Source organism: Podarcis tiliguerta (assembly GCF_965153285.1).
Source record: "Podarcis tiliguerta genome assembly, chromosome: 7".
Lineage (NCBI taxonomy): Eukaryota > Metazoa > Chordata > Lepidosauria > Squamata > Lacertidae > Podarcis > Podarcis tiliguerta.
In genome coordinates this window covers 40,737,391-40,752,773 of record NC_139540.1, presented here as the reverse complement: position 1 = coordinate 40,752,773, position 15,383 = coordinate 40,737,391, and the positions used below count along the sequence as shown (strand labels likewise).

Below are 15,383 nucleotides of genomic sequence, written 5' to 3'. Positions count from 1 at the left end.
CTACGGCCCTTCCCTATAATATCTAACAGCTGCTTTTAACACAACCTATTTACTCCAGCACACACTTTCTCCATCATTTGGGAAGCAATATATCTAAAATCACATTGGGAAACCATACTATCATCATGTAGTCTTTAGACCATGTCGCCATCATCATCTATGAAACTCTGCCTGTCAATCAAGTAAGAATTGTATGTAAGGTTTTCTACAGTTGTAAGAGCCATATGACTATCCGTTTCAGAGCAACTTCTCCAGTCAAGTGTATATTTTAATCAGAAGCTGACTAGAACAGCATATTTTTATATATTCCAACAGTTTTAAAATATCAGTCCTCCATCTCATCTGAGAACTATCCATATGGTTCTACACTCCCGAGATATATGTGTCCTGACAGAAAGTACATTCCAAAATTTCTAACAAGCACAGATCATGAAAAGATGCCGCCATGACTTTACCTATATCTTTCTGACAGGTCAAAACAGTGTCTTTAAAGTACAGCAAATATAATAAATACCCCTAATGGTGTTTTACTTTTCACTTAATCACTTCCTCATTTAAATCATGGGTTGCCAAAGAAAGGCTTGTGGTTTGATTGTGGCTCCTAAAATGTTTTTGTATGGCCTCCCATAACATATTACAAGTCTGAGTATGCCGATGGAAATTTAGTTAAAAGTTCCAAATTCATAAATCTCACATTTTCAAACTTAAGTTTTCAAACATTTCAAACACTGGGGGAAGGCGAAGCCAAGCCTGTGCTAATGGTGCCGCATAGGGTCCAGGGGGCTGTGCGCAGCCACGCAAAGGGCGCCCCCCATTTAATGTGGGGAACCGTTATTCTCGATAGCTACAGATTCTAAATGCTTGAAGAAGCCTATGATGTTGGCGCAATACAGGCAAATAACTGGATTTATGTCAGCAGCCTCACTGAGGGGAAGAGTAAAGAAGATCACATGTGATAACCTGGCATGAACAGGATTATAAAGAAAATGTTATAGGAAAACAGAATGAACACAATAATATGGTGAAATAGTAGGCTGTTGCATTAATTGTTGTAACCCATCTCAAATGGTAGCAGTAGTTGACCATAAATTTTAGATTAATGTGTATGTATGTATGTATGTATGTATACGTGTGTGTGTGTGTGTGTGTGTGGCAGTAGTGGGAGATGGCTCAAGCAGAGTTTCTTTTCTAATACAGTCAAGGATCACAGGATGCAATTATTAAGTTTGGATTCATCTGTGCAATCATGCAAGAGTCAGTGTATTAAGATAAATTCTTTTCTGTATAAAAAGTGGAATGAAAGTGAATTTTGGTTTATTCAACCCTTCTTTGCATTCTACATGTGCAACAAATTAAGGGTGTTACCTACCTTTTTTCAAAACTTCAAAGACCACTCTATATTAATACTTCTCCCTTGAAATGCTCACAAGAAAGTGTCTTTTACAAAAGCCCAATGTTCAAAGGAATATATTTGTAGAAAATAAGTGGGAAAGGGACCAAGTGTTCTCCGGATTAATACATAATTACTTTTTTCAGAGTTGTGCGTGTCATGATGCTTAGCAGTTTCCCTACACTCCTAATGGCTCTAAAGACATGCATATTTACCTGGGAGTAAGTCTTATTGAACTAAATGGGACTTATTTCTGCAAAGACATGCATAAGATTGCATTGTAAATTATCTTTCCTACTTCGATCATTGCCACAGTTTAAGAAATTTTCAATAAAATACATACAAACCACTTGGGATGTTTTACTGTTTAAAAAGTGGTTTGTAAGGATTGGAAATACTGTAAATAAGCAAAAATACAAAGTCACCACCTGGTATCTCTTTTCAAAAACAGCCAACATTCTGTTAAAATATTTGTTTCTATAGATAACCTCCAAGCCAGTCAATTTCAACCATATTTTTAAAGATGGGTTGATACAAGGGAAACTCAGATTCAGGAGTATTTTGTCATACCTATTTTAAACCTTTTAACAGCACTCAAGAAGGCTGCTGTTTAAACTATTTTGATCTGACAGTACTACCATGCCTCCTCATTTCTCTGTCCATACCACATGTAGGGACATAGGGATCTCTCTGGGCTCATCCACACTCACTCATGGAGGAAGAGGGTGCGGGGGGTGCGGTTCACCCCGGGTGTCATCCCTGAGGGGGGTGACATCACTGCCCCACCCCTGGGTGGACAGCTAGTTCCGCCTCTATCCATACTCCCCTATGTCCTGTGGTTTATTCAGTTTGGTCTGTGACTTCTAAGCATGGGTCCAATAGGTTTTTGCTTTTGTCCTGCCACTTTTCCTGGGGAAACCACTGAATGGGGAAAATATCAATCTGCAGAAAAGCTTATTGACATTTGGTTTGATGCAGCAGTTAGCAGTGGGTATTCCTGGAGAAAGCAGCAGGGGGGACGGGGATGGAAGAAAAACCTTTCGGACCCGTGCCAGATGGAAGTGTGGAGCAGAATAACATAAGTAATACTCTATTGTCTAGAGCACTTCTTCTGTTTAATTCACTATATTCTGGTGTTAATTGCTAGAGCATTTCTTTACTGAAAGAAAATAAAGGATGTTTTGGGGTATAATAAACTTTTAGTGTATACAGTAGCACTAAACAAAAGGACAAAAAGCGATGGAAAACAGACTCAGCACTGATTAATACTGCAATGAATACATTGTGTAGTGCCGTTAGAGGTAACTGTGGGTTTCTTGGCTAGATTATTATATAAATACAGTTCAGTTAACAAGCAGAGGTAGAGAAAGGTAGATGAAAAATGGGAAAGATTTAATAAGAGAGCTTTGAATAAGGATCTTTAAGTGAAACTAAAATTTGTTATATGCAAAAGCTTGAGATGTTCTCTCGATCTGCAATACTTTTTGTATCAAGCATGCCAGTGCAGTCTTTTGATTCTAATATGAAACTACAGTAAGGATCATTGCACTAATGCATGAAGATTTGTGATAATGTTGCAGAAATTTTACTATCAAAACTGAACTGCAGTGTAATGACTTTTGTTATCATGGTTTCTAATAACTATTCAGCATGAATTGACCCTACATATGTTCTGCTGCAATACTATGGCCACCACTCTGAAAAAGCTGAAGAAAAGACTTGGAGCAAAAGAAAATTCATATGAAATGTGTGCCATACAATATTAGTACCTCTATAATCATTACAACCAAGACTAGAATTGGAATATTTTCTTCACTATTTCTTGCCTCACCATTCCAACTGCCTTTCTCTTTGTTCATAGCCTGATCTTTGTCTTCCCTCCTCCAACTGCACCCCCGAGCTCATATCCTTTCATCCACTTGCTTTTCTACAATGGCTGCTTTATGCACTATACCTGATCCTCATTCTCTGTACTGGTATATGATGGTAGGAGGCGTGGACCATGCACAATAGAAAGCTGAACCATACACAACAAAATGGAGGGAGAGGTGGCAAAGAGAAGCATTCCTGCTGCAGCTTCAACAATGCAAATAAAGTCACAAAAGAGTTTCACAGTAGAGATGAGCTCCCGTCCATCTAAAATGAGTATGTCAGCATTCAAATCTTGAGTCATACAAAATGAAATTGAAACCTAATTTTGATCATGTATTTTTTAAGGAAGACAACTCTGTGCATCTGGGAAAGGGTGAACATAGAGTGATTTTCTCCCTGAACATTCATGTCACTGTGATGTATATGTGCAGTAAGCAACTACAAAAATCATTACAGTGATACTCCCACAAAATTGATTTTCTGTTGCAGTTGTAAGTCACTTATTAGCAAAAATCTGAAGAAAAATACACCTTTTAATAGGAGCAGTATATAACCAGTTTCATTTCTTGTTCTACTGTAATTAGTACAAATATTATTTATGTGCTGATTTTGTGTGTATAATTACATTATCAAAAGAATTTTTCAGCTACCTTTGTAATTATCCAATTTGGATCCTTAAATAGCCATGCTTTCCTGGTTGCTGTACCTTCTGGTGCATAAGATGACTGCACACAAAGACAGTTCAAATTTCCTTAAGATTTTTAGTAGTGCAGTTATTCATATTTTTTCCAAAACCAGTCAAGATTCTCATAAAGCACATTAATATAGAGTGAAAGACTACGCACCTTGTGATACATACACCAGCCTCTTCCAATTATCCTATACAGTTGCACACAGAAAGGATAATTTTAAACAACCTCCCAATTCAGATTTTTTATTTTTTTTATACCTCTGGCCTGTTACATCTTTAGTTTCTTTCCTGATCAATTTCCATTGATTTTTCACAGTTATGCAGTGGTGATAGTCACATGCAATTTGATCTTATTAAAGGCTGTGACAGCCCTTTGGCATCTTGGACCCATTATGAACACCAATTCTAACAAATCAAAGCAAGTCTTTATATGGTGCTTGAGCCAGAGGGCTCATCCTGCAAAAAGCAAGCGTCTGCATGTGTACGGTGAAGCTTCTGACCTTTTATTTTCCAACAGCACCTCAAGCAGGATCACAGATGGCTTTTGAGACACCACAAGTGGACAAGCTCAAGTTCTAATAAATGCATGGGTTGCTGTTACAAAATGAAAGTCAGAAGTTCCACTGCATGTGTAGCCCATCATGTGGCCTCTTGGAATGCTGCAATGATGGCCAACAAGTCAAGTCTATAATGGGAATTTTCAGGAAAAAAATAATTCCAAGCAAATTACCTTGCATAATAATTTCACTTTTTGAAAGGAGAAAGTTGCCACATCTGAGTAGATCTGTTTCTTAATAGGATTTCTAAATTCCTTATACGTACTACAGTATTTTGCAAAGTTGCAATCATTGTTTTCCAGAAAGAACTTCCCTCGTTGATCTACTTAATACACAGCTATACAAACATTTCAGTGTAATGTGATGTGATGTAGGTTATTAGGTGAGTGGGGTATTATGAATCCTCAGCAAAGCAATGCTTGATGGGTTCCTCACCCGGTATTTGAAATTCTTGTGGTGTTGAACTGAGTATGATTTCAGTGTATAGCACAGTAATCAGAGGACCATTTCATCACAAATCAGCACTCGTCCTGATTACCATACCTCTCCTGACTGTGGACTGAACCATATTGTTTGACAATATATCTGAGGCTATGAAGCTGGGTCACAGAATCATAGAATCTTAGAGTTCGAAGGGACCCAATGGTCATCTAGCCCAACCCCCTGCAATGCAGGAATCTCAGCTAAAGCATCCATGACAGATGGCCATCCAACATTGAACAGCTGTGAAACAGTGGGGGAAGGGTGTCACCCCCCCCAGTAGTACAGTGGTATCTCGGGTTAAGAACTTAATTTGTTCTGGAGGTCTGTTCTTAACCTGAAACTGTGCTTAACCAGAAGAACCACTTTAGCTAATGGGGCCTCCTCCTGCCGCCGTGTCGCCGGAGCACTATTTCTGTTCTCATCCTGAAGCAAAGTTCTTAACCCGAGGTACTATTTCTGGGTTAGCGGAGTCTGTAACCTGAGGCATCTGTAACCTGAAGCTTCTGTAACCCGAGGTACCACTGTAGAAGAGCAATGAATGGGAGGAGGTAGTTTAAGCTTTCTTTTGCCCTCTTTTTCATCTCTTACTACCTTTCTACCCAAAACCCTGCTTCCAACCCAGTTTTTCCTATAGTGCAGAAAGCACTAGTGACTCACTATTGCTGATTATCTGAGAAATGCACAAAGCCTTAGCTGCTGCATCAGGCTAGGGAATCCACTCATTTGCATGCATGAATCTTCATCCAGGAAGAGATATGAATGTAGAAGAATTTTCCGCACTTACTAGTTTTCGCTTTTTGTATGGCTCTCTGTTAGAGCAGGTCATTTGTCTTGCATTAAATAATATGCTACTTCTATAGAAACATTAAAGCAGAGCATGATCTATGCAAAAAGGCATGCAAACACCAAACGGAATGAATGATAAGATTTTGAAGATCCTCGATAGAAAAATACTTTTGTTAAAGTAAAGAAGTAAAAATGTACAGGATGGAAAATATAAAGAAGGAAGACATGGAAGACATCACATAGGATGTTCCAGGAACTTAACAACTTATTTGAAAACATTATTAAACAGTACTAATTAGCAAATAGAAAATAAGCAATTAAGAAACCCAACCCATTATTATCATACCTGCTGCTGGTCTCTTAATCTTGATTCAGCTCTAACTTTATGATCATAGAAGTCTGCAAGTTCATTTTTGTCATTTAGATAGCATAACTGAAGCATCTGATATTCTTGCGCTAAACGCAGATTTTCATCCTCTGAAAACTCCAGAGATTTCTAAAGGGAGACATTTTTTATTAACATTACCAACCATTTATAAAGCTATGATTTCATTCCAAAACTTCTCAATAAGATTCATTTTTACTAGAGTTGTATTCTGTTGCACTGTACAGAATACTGCATATGCTTTGTATGCATAAGGACTAATAATAATAATAATAATAATTAATAATAATGTGCAAAGAAATTACTGTACAATGAGTGAAAGGAAAACAGTTCTTATATGTTCCTTTTCTGAATTAAAAAAATGCAGTGAAGCAATTGGCTAAGCTGCACATGAATGGCCTGATTCAGCAAGGGAGATTTGTGTGTGCAGCCATTATAGATGTGCATCACGATACGCATCTGGTGTTCACTGATATTAATGGATGTGTCTGATACATTCCCACCCAGGAATGCACATGCCTACCCAGGGCCACTAGACGCATACAATATAGTGCAGTAAAGGGATTAATTGCATCTGCAACAATGTAGAAAAGGGCTGCAGGGATGTATCTCTTTCCCCAAATACATGTGGCAGAATGCCACCACCTGCGGTGACTACAAAGAAGCATGTGTACATCCTCAGAAATGACACTGTAGTTTGTCAGCTGCTTTCCCAAAGGATGGCATGCCACTCCTTATATTCTTATAAGAATATATGTATTTCAGTATTATATAACAATATTCTTGTATTAGTTCTCTCAGTACATGGGATTTCCAAATTAATCAAATTTAGCTAATGGGAATGTACTAAGGTTTGTTTACATGACTAAATATAGGCTGAAAAGGAATTTGGGAGACTAGATTGAGATTTCTGTGAGTCTGTACTGTCTGTGTGCTTTTTCTGCAAAACTCCACTTCTACTATCCCTACCAACAGAAAACGACCCTCTAAATGCTGACCTGAATTTCATGTAGAGAGGCTAAAAGGAAGCAAACAATTAATATAATTAAATAACTTCTTCTTTTTCCTAATACACAATTGACATGGATAAGTGAGTTCTTCAGTACAGCAGTCTTAAGAAGCTTAGGCAGAAAATTCTATCTTTGATTCACTTCCCTTCTCTGGAAAGAGTAATATTTGAGGAAGATAGATATTTGGTGGTAAACTTATATTCACACAGAAAAGTAGCACGTCGGGAAGGAAGGTTGGGGGGGGGGGAATGTTCTCCTTGTCATTTTGTTTAGTTTGTTTTATCTGCATGAGATGCAAACTACAGTCTATAGTAGTGCAGCCCAGACAGAGGTTACCCCCCCTCAATTTCTTTACTTTTTTGTTTTGCCTCTTTGGTAAGCCATGCCAGAGGGTGGCAATTCATACTGAGACTCAGACACCAGGGTAAAAGCGTTTAGTCTTTCTCTCTTTGCCATTTTACACATGTAAATTGCAATGGGACAAATAGCTTTGAGGGGGAAATGGCCTAGAGGAAAAGAGTTAATCCACCACCACGCCCAGCACTGCAATGACCATTTGAACCTCAACTGTATATACGCTTCTTACAAAAATGTAAAAGATTGGATGTCTTATCATGGATCCCATCTACTTGGCTCATAAATATGGCAATAAAAATAATGCAAAAATATCAGGGAAAGTTGATTCTCTCTCTGCAAGAATAATATAGGACACAACATTTTTTTATAGCAATTTCACTTTTACTGAAGTCCTGATGGTTTACATTATAATGGTGACATCTAGCACAAACAATTAACATTTATATAGTAATCACAGTATTAGAAAATCAGTTAACTATTAAGAATGTTAGGGAGATGGTATTTATATATAAAGAGTAAAAGGTCAACATTTTCATTGCAAACAAGCTAGGGAAATGAGGTTCTCACAATGCTTTGAGAACAAAAGAAATGGAAACTGAAGCATACAGATACCCAAAAGTTAGAAAACCTTTATCTGAAAGTTGCCACTATCTTTAGCTCTGTTTTAGAAATTCACAGAGAAAAGGAGGCTTTTAAAGGTACATCAGGAAAGCCTTCAAAGAAACTTAGGTTGCACTAGGGAGTAAGCTCCAATGAATGTAGTGGGGCCAAAAAAAATATTCATAAGGTTGCACTCTTAAATTCATGGCAATATATAAGGGAAAATAACCTAGAAAAGCCCACAGAGTTTGCTCCTTATCAGCTTTTTGGGCAACAAATGTGTAGTTGTGCTAATTTGTTGAGTGCAATGGAGGTATATTTTCTCAAGGAATAAATTCTACTTGGGAAATATTGCATGGTCCCTGCGTTCCAGTCTCAGTTTGTTGTATCCTTTCTCTGTTAGTAGGGTCACTGTAGTCTGGAGAGCTGTGCAGAATGTTGGTAGTACAAATGTCACTACCAGCTTTTGGATAATGGCTATGTCTTCACTGGTGCTGTATGACAAAACTCTATCACAGAGTTCCCTGGGGAGAGGGATTGATTGTTAAACCACTCTGTGAGGGGAAAATGGGCCTCCAAACAACTTTTGGCACCTTTGACAAACTGCAGTTCCCAGGATTCTTTGGGGGAAGTAATGACTGCTTAAAGTGCTATGATACTGCTTTCTGGTAATGAAATACTAAAAGGGAGAAAAAGCACTACATTGGGAAGGGAACATAGCTCAGTAGTAGAGCACCTATTTTGCTTGGAGAAGGTGCCAGAGTCAGACACTGACACATGCAGCTAAAGCAATTGGGTAGTAGGTAATGAGAAGGAGTTCTTCTTGGGAGGCTGAGTAGCTGTTGTCAGTCATAGTTGGCGATACTGGGATAGATGGAGAATTGTTAAGAGAGCCAGTGTGGTGTAGTGGTTAAGAGCAGTAGTCACATAATCTGGGTAACCGGGTTCGCGTCTCCGCTCCTCCACATGCAGCTGCTGGGTGACCTTGGGCCAGTCACACTTCCTTGAAGTCTCTCAGCCCCACTCACCTCACAGAGTGTTTGTTGTGGAGGAGGAAGGGAAAGGAGAATGTTAGCCGCTTTGAGACTCCTTAAAGGGAGTGAAAGGCGGGATATCAAATCCAAACTCTTCTTCTCTCTAACAGCCATGAAATAACATATATTTGAAGCAAAAGAATCACATCCTCTACTCCACATTCACTCAACACAGAAAACAACAAGACTATACAAGCTGTCACTGCCATTGATTGTCAGTATACCTGCTGGCCATGCCCCCTTTTATCTGTTCAGCATTAGTTTGAAATCTTCCATGTGATCAGGAACTGTGAGAAAGTCAGAGTTCTTGCACACGTGGAAGAGCTGTACGTACATTTCACACTCATGTAGAACATATGGACATGTGTGTGTTATATACTTTTAAACCATGAACTGCTCCAGGGTGCAATATTCATCCATGCAAAAGGAAAGTGATGTGCAAGACCACATAATCTTGTCCTATGGAAACTTGGAATGATACTTTAAATTCACTGCAGCTGCACATTGCATGGGGCAGAATGGTGGTGGGGGCAAGCTGTTCTTCAGGGACGGCTGCTTTCCATTAATGATCTATTTACTTAGTAACTCCACCACCACAGAAACCTGAACAGAATGTTTGTTTATGGGAGCTCTGTTGGTTCTGTGATAGTTTATAATGAGGGCTCCAAAAAGCTGCGAATGGCGGGCAGGGAGGGTACTGCTTGTGCAGTTTTATGTGGGTGTGTCAGCTATTATTGGACATTACCACAGTTGCTTCTCCTTTCCTCAAGCAAGGAAGCAAACCACAGAACAACAACCTTGGCATTTTGTCCAGACCAGCATCCGTGGTTTGCTTCTCTGAAAACCACTATCTGAAGAAGTCAAAATTTGTTCTTGGGTTTCTGTTTGTGGTTTGTTTGGAGAAATAAGCCATAAATGTTGCTTCAGATGTAACACTAAGATAACCACTCAGTGTTTTTCCTCTCCACTTAGTGTAAGAAGGAGCAAAGTGGGAGTACTTCAACTGCATGCACCAGCAGACATCTTATGCAGAACCTAATTTAACTAACTATGGTTATTTATTTTAAATATGTATAACCCACCATTCATCACAATCATCTCAGAGTGAGGTACACCTTTAGCACCTATAACAATCTATAGTAACAGCAAGAAATAGTTAAAAGCAGTGAATGTTAAACCAACAGAATGGTATCTACTTTATTCACAAATGCTTGAGTAAAAAGTCCTGTTTTAAACTGGTGCAGAAATGGAAGTCAGCACCAGTCTGGGTTAGTGGCTTTGCGTGATGTGTGCATGACGCCAGTTAGCTGTAGTGGAACAATTTTTCTAAAAAAAAAAAATTACATAGAGGTTCTGGTACAAGCTGCTTATGGGAGGGAAGCAGCAGCTCCAAATGTGGATGAGCTTTCCAAACTCCGGCTAAAGAGTTACAGAATAAAAATTATTTGAGTTTAGGATTGTAATTATTGCTGTGATTAATAAATGTTATAATCTTAGAAGAGCAGTTCACTACACATTCAAAAATACATTTTCTAGAAAACTGTTTTCTAATTTTAATGAATACTGTGACAAATAATTAACTTCCTTTTCTTAAAAAAAATAAAAAATCCATTTTGTAGGATCATTTGTCCACATAAGCTTCCAGAATACCAAGGCTTGTTAGAGTTCGAAGGATTGCTATCCTTGTAGTTTTCATTTTAAAAAGTGGTATAAAACATTGTAGTAATTAGAACACACCTAAAACATTACTCTCATTGAATCGCTTAATGTTTGTAAGCATTTTCAATTCTGAAGAACAACTCAGGAAGCAACCTTGCTGACAGAGTTTCTGACTCATCAAAATTATGTCCTTTATTTCACTGACAAGCCATTTTGCTTGAGCAAACCACTCAGTAGCAATGGACGTGGCTGACACCCAGTGGTCTTCCAGGTAAGAATTTAAAATACACACACACACACACACACGTACACACACACCACACAGAGCACTACTAGAACAACTTTGTATCTATTTACACTTCAGAGCTCTTAACTACTACATATTCAAGGTGTAATCTGTTCTCTGGTTTTTATCTTTTTTCAAATGGAAGCCTAAAATATAAAAACCAATGTCTGAAACACCTGTTAAGGTTTTTGCTTTGCGCCTTTTGCATATCCAGCTAATTTATGTTCACATAATTGAGATGGTATGCACAACTTTATTAATGGTTTAACATTTGTTTCACAAATTATTGCAATCATTGATGTACTATCATCATGAAAGATTAGCACAGAATTTGTCCATAAAGTTGCTTATGAAACAAAATTAAACAGTGCTGATATACTCTCTATTTAAATAAGTCTAACAATATTAGGTAGATCTCAAGACAAAGAAAAAACTTTTACATACAGTGATACAGTTTGTGATAGGCTTTCTGTACGGCACACACAAATCACAGTTTGGTGGCAAACACACCATACATTTAAAGCACCTGACTGCTCCCAAAGAATCCTGGAAGTGTAGATTACCCCTCACAGTGCTACAATTCCCAGCACCCTTACAAACTGCAATTCTTGGGATTCTTTGGTAGAAGCTAGTGTACACAGCCTTTGTGGTTTCATATTCACTTTTGCTAAAAAAGAATTAGAATCCCTACTTCACCCATAAGAGTGCAATGCAAAGTGGAAAATAAACTCTCATTACATTTTGTTGTTGTTGTTTAGTCGTTTAGTCATGTCCGACTCTTTGTGACCCCATGGACCAGAGCATGCCAGGCACTCCTGTCTTCCACTGCCTCCCACAGTTTGGTCAGACTCATGTTTGTAGCTTCAAGAACACTGTCCAACCATCTCGTCCTCTGTCGTCCCCTTCTCCTTGTGCCCTCAATCTTTCCCAACATCGGGGTCTTTTCCAGGGAGTCTTCTCTTCTCATGAGGTGGCCAAAGTATTGGAGCCTCAGCTTCAGGATCTGTCCTTCCAGTGAGCACTCAGGGCTGATTTCCTTAAGAACGGAGAGGTTTGATCTTCTTGGAGTCCATTGTGAGGATGATAAAAAGTAACTAATCTGCTTTTAATTATTTTGGTCATGTGCTTCTAGTTTGGCTTGGTTAATCTGTGCACAAGAGAATGTTCTATCAATATGACAAACTAGTTTCTTGCACAGTACAGTAATAACCTCAGTTATTCAAATCTCCTTAGCTGATTAAATCAGGAATGGGGAGCCTCCAGCTCACGGGCCAAATTAGAACCAGCAGAGTTCCTAATTTGGCCCATGAAGCCATTTCTTCAAGCCACACCATCCTGCACCACACGTCATGTCATATGATGTCATTTGTGGGGCAGGTAAGGACACAGCTCCTGATTGTTCCTTGGCAGGAGCACATTTTCCATTCAACACCCTTTAAAACTGGTGTCAAATGCAAGCTCCCAATTGGGAGCTCCAAAGTGCAGCTAACCACTGTCAAAAGTGATCAACATTGATGGCAAGCCCAGCTGGGTTCTGTTGTACTTGGGAGTTCTCAGTCAGGAGCTCTGGTCTGCAGCTGGTCACAGGTGAAAACAAAACTTGCAGTTGGCAAATCCCATTTTCAATAAGAATCTTATGCTGAGTTCAAGTTGGGAGGCAAAGGGAAAATGCCATTGCAGGTAGTTTGAAGATATGCTTGCAAATGGAAAAAAAGAAAGAATAGTTTTCTTTAAAGTTGGGTTACTTGAATGACAGGTGGGAAGCCCTGTTCACCTGTCAAAAGTGGCCTGTGGGACAATTCAGGATCTGGCCCATTAATCAGATCCTGTTCCCCACCCCTGGATTAGATCCTGCAGATGAAAAAGGGGTTGGGGTTGGGGTTGGAACTAATTACATTATTTTGAAGAATTATAGGATGTTTTCATAGACTTGAATGAATTTTATTGAACTGAATATCTGAGCAATATCTGAATGCCTTTGAGAGTTAGTCACCTGAGTATCTGAATACTTTAGTGAATTAGTCACTTGAGCAACTAAACACCTGGATTCTTTAATTAACTGATAGTATTTATCTACTGATGCTATGATCTGATCACCTCAGCTCAGATGATTATTTAAATTTCTCAGTAAACTGGTTATCTAAGCATTCATTGAGTAACATTTGAATACCTTAATACTGCTGCAATCCTAACCCCATTTAGAGTCACTTATGAGTAGTCCTATTGCTGTTAATCCTTTGAGCATATGATCACCTGCTTGTTCAATCTCCTAATTAAAAGGTAAAGGGACCCCTGACCATTAGGTCCAGTTGTGACCGACTCTGGGGTTGCGGTGCTCATCTCGCTTTATTGGCCGAGGGAGCCGGTGTTTGTCCACAGGCAGCTTCCAGTTCATTTATCTACTTGCACTTTGATGTGCTTTTGAACTGCTAGGTTGGCAGGAGCAGGGACCGAGCAACGGGAGCTCACCCCGTCACAGGGATTTGAACCGCCGACCTTCTGATCAGCAAGTCCTAGGCTCTGTGGTTTAACCCACAGCGCCACCCACGTCCCTAATCTCCTAATTAAAGATGACAAAATCTTATAGTGACCATTTTTATTCCTCAATGAACTGGTTATGTAAGTTTATCTGAGGGCAAAAATATACAGAGGGTTATAACATGAGTTTATTCATGAATCAAATTGACTATCTAAATGTTTTAATAAATCAATGAACTGATAATTATTTACTACACATACCACCCAGTCACTTTGGTGCTGCTCACACAGCAATTCTGACTTCACCCTCAGAGGCGCACACCATTGTCTCTCGAGCTGGCATGTGCCAACCAATGAAAAGTGAATACATTAATTAAAATCTGACTGGATACAGGATGAAACATATGTTACGATAACATTGGGGTTGGTTCAGTCCTATGGTTCTAGTGTTATTCCTATTATCTTTATTTTGGAAATGCTTGCTGATTAGAATATATCCTTAAGAACAATCCAATGAATGAGTAGAAGTAAAAGCAGCAATACCTTCTCCAAAAATAATATGACAAGAAAGAACAAGAAGATACAGATTGTGGCAAGCCAATAGTCATGGCAGATATGAGGAAATCACTTTCAATGGAATTTCATAAATTTGAAAATGAAATTAAAACTTTTAAGAGGAAGATAATTACGGTCATTAATGATGCAGAAAATAATACATTGACTTTATTAGAGAATAAGTTAATTGATTGTGAAATAAATAGGATGCACCAGGGTGGCATGACTAACTAAAGTCCATTGATTTCAATGGGTCTAGTCTGAGTATGAGTAACACTGGCTATTACCCATTAAGTAATAATTAGAACTGCAGATGCAGCTTAATTGTTTTTACAGAACTTACAATCAGATGAGGTAGTTGGGGAGGAACTAAATAATATAAACACAAAGTGAATAACATTGCTGACTTTTAGTTATAAGGTAGGATACCAATGTTGTAATGGAGGAGAGCACCACCCTAGCACCAGAAATGTCACTGTTTATAAATGTAATGAAGGAGAGATCAATGTAAGGGATTATAATTGCAGTCAAATCAATTAACTCAGGTAAAACACCTGGACCCAAAGGGGAAAGACTAGATGACCCTTGGGTCCCTTCCAGCTCAAAGATTCTATGATTCTAACAACTAAATTCTATAAGCCCCATATTGAATAGCCCCAATTTAAAGGAATTATTATTCCTTTATTATTTAAAGGGGGAAATTCAAAGTAAGAAGCTTCCTGAAACACAGAGAGATGCAAGGATAATAGTAATTTTAAAACCAAATACAGTTGCAGATATTACAGACCAATCTCAGCATTGAATAAAGACTACAATATTTTGGCAACACTTTTTATGTTTCTTAAAATGTACTAAATATTCTTTTTTTAAAATTGGCCACATTCTTGGCAAATAGATCATAGAATCATAGAGTTGGAAGAGACCACAAGGGCTATCGAGTCCAACCCCCTGCCAAGCAGGAAACACCATCAGAGCACTCCTGACATATGGTTGTCAAGCCTCTGCTTAATTATACGAAGTTGTAGATAATTACATCAAAAAGTCCAAAATGGATTCATTAAAGGAAGACAACTCACAGATAACACAACATTGTGAATGCAGAGAAAGTGTTTGGTTTAAAAAACTTATGAGCCACTATCCTCTTGTATCCTGTCCTGCCACTCATGTGAAGTGCACATTTTATCCTCACAGCTTCCAGTCAAGACTGATGTGGTTGAGACATAGAGACTTCTGCAAGACC

General features: G+C 38.6%; 1 protein-coding gene across 10 annotated transcripts in view; it reads right to left on the bottom strand.

Moving 5' to 3' along the window:
- Nucleotides 1-15,383, bottom strand: part of CCDC178 (coiled-coil domain containing 178) — a 125,269-nt gene that overhangs the window by 32,770 nt on the left and 77,116 nt on the right. For all 10 annotated transcript variants that reach the window (XM_083451618.1, XM_083451616.1, XM_083451613.1 and 7 more), the window contains one exon: nt 6,126-6,275. In XM_083451618.1, coding sequence (XP_083307744.1) covers nt 6,126-6,275 — 150 coding nt within the window. The remainder of the gene's footprint in view (nt 1-6,125; nt 6,276-15,383) is intronic.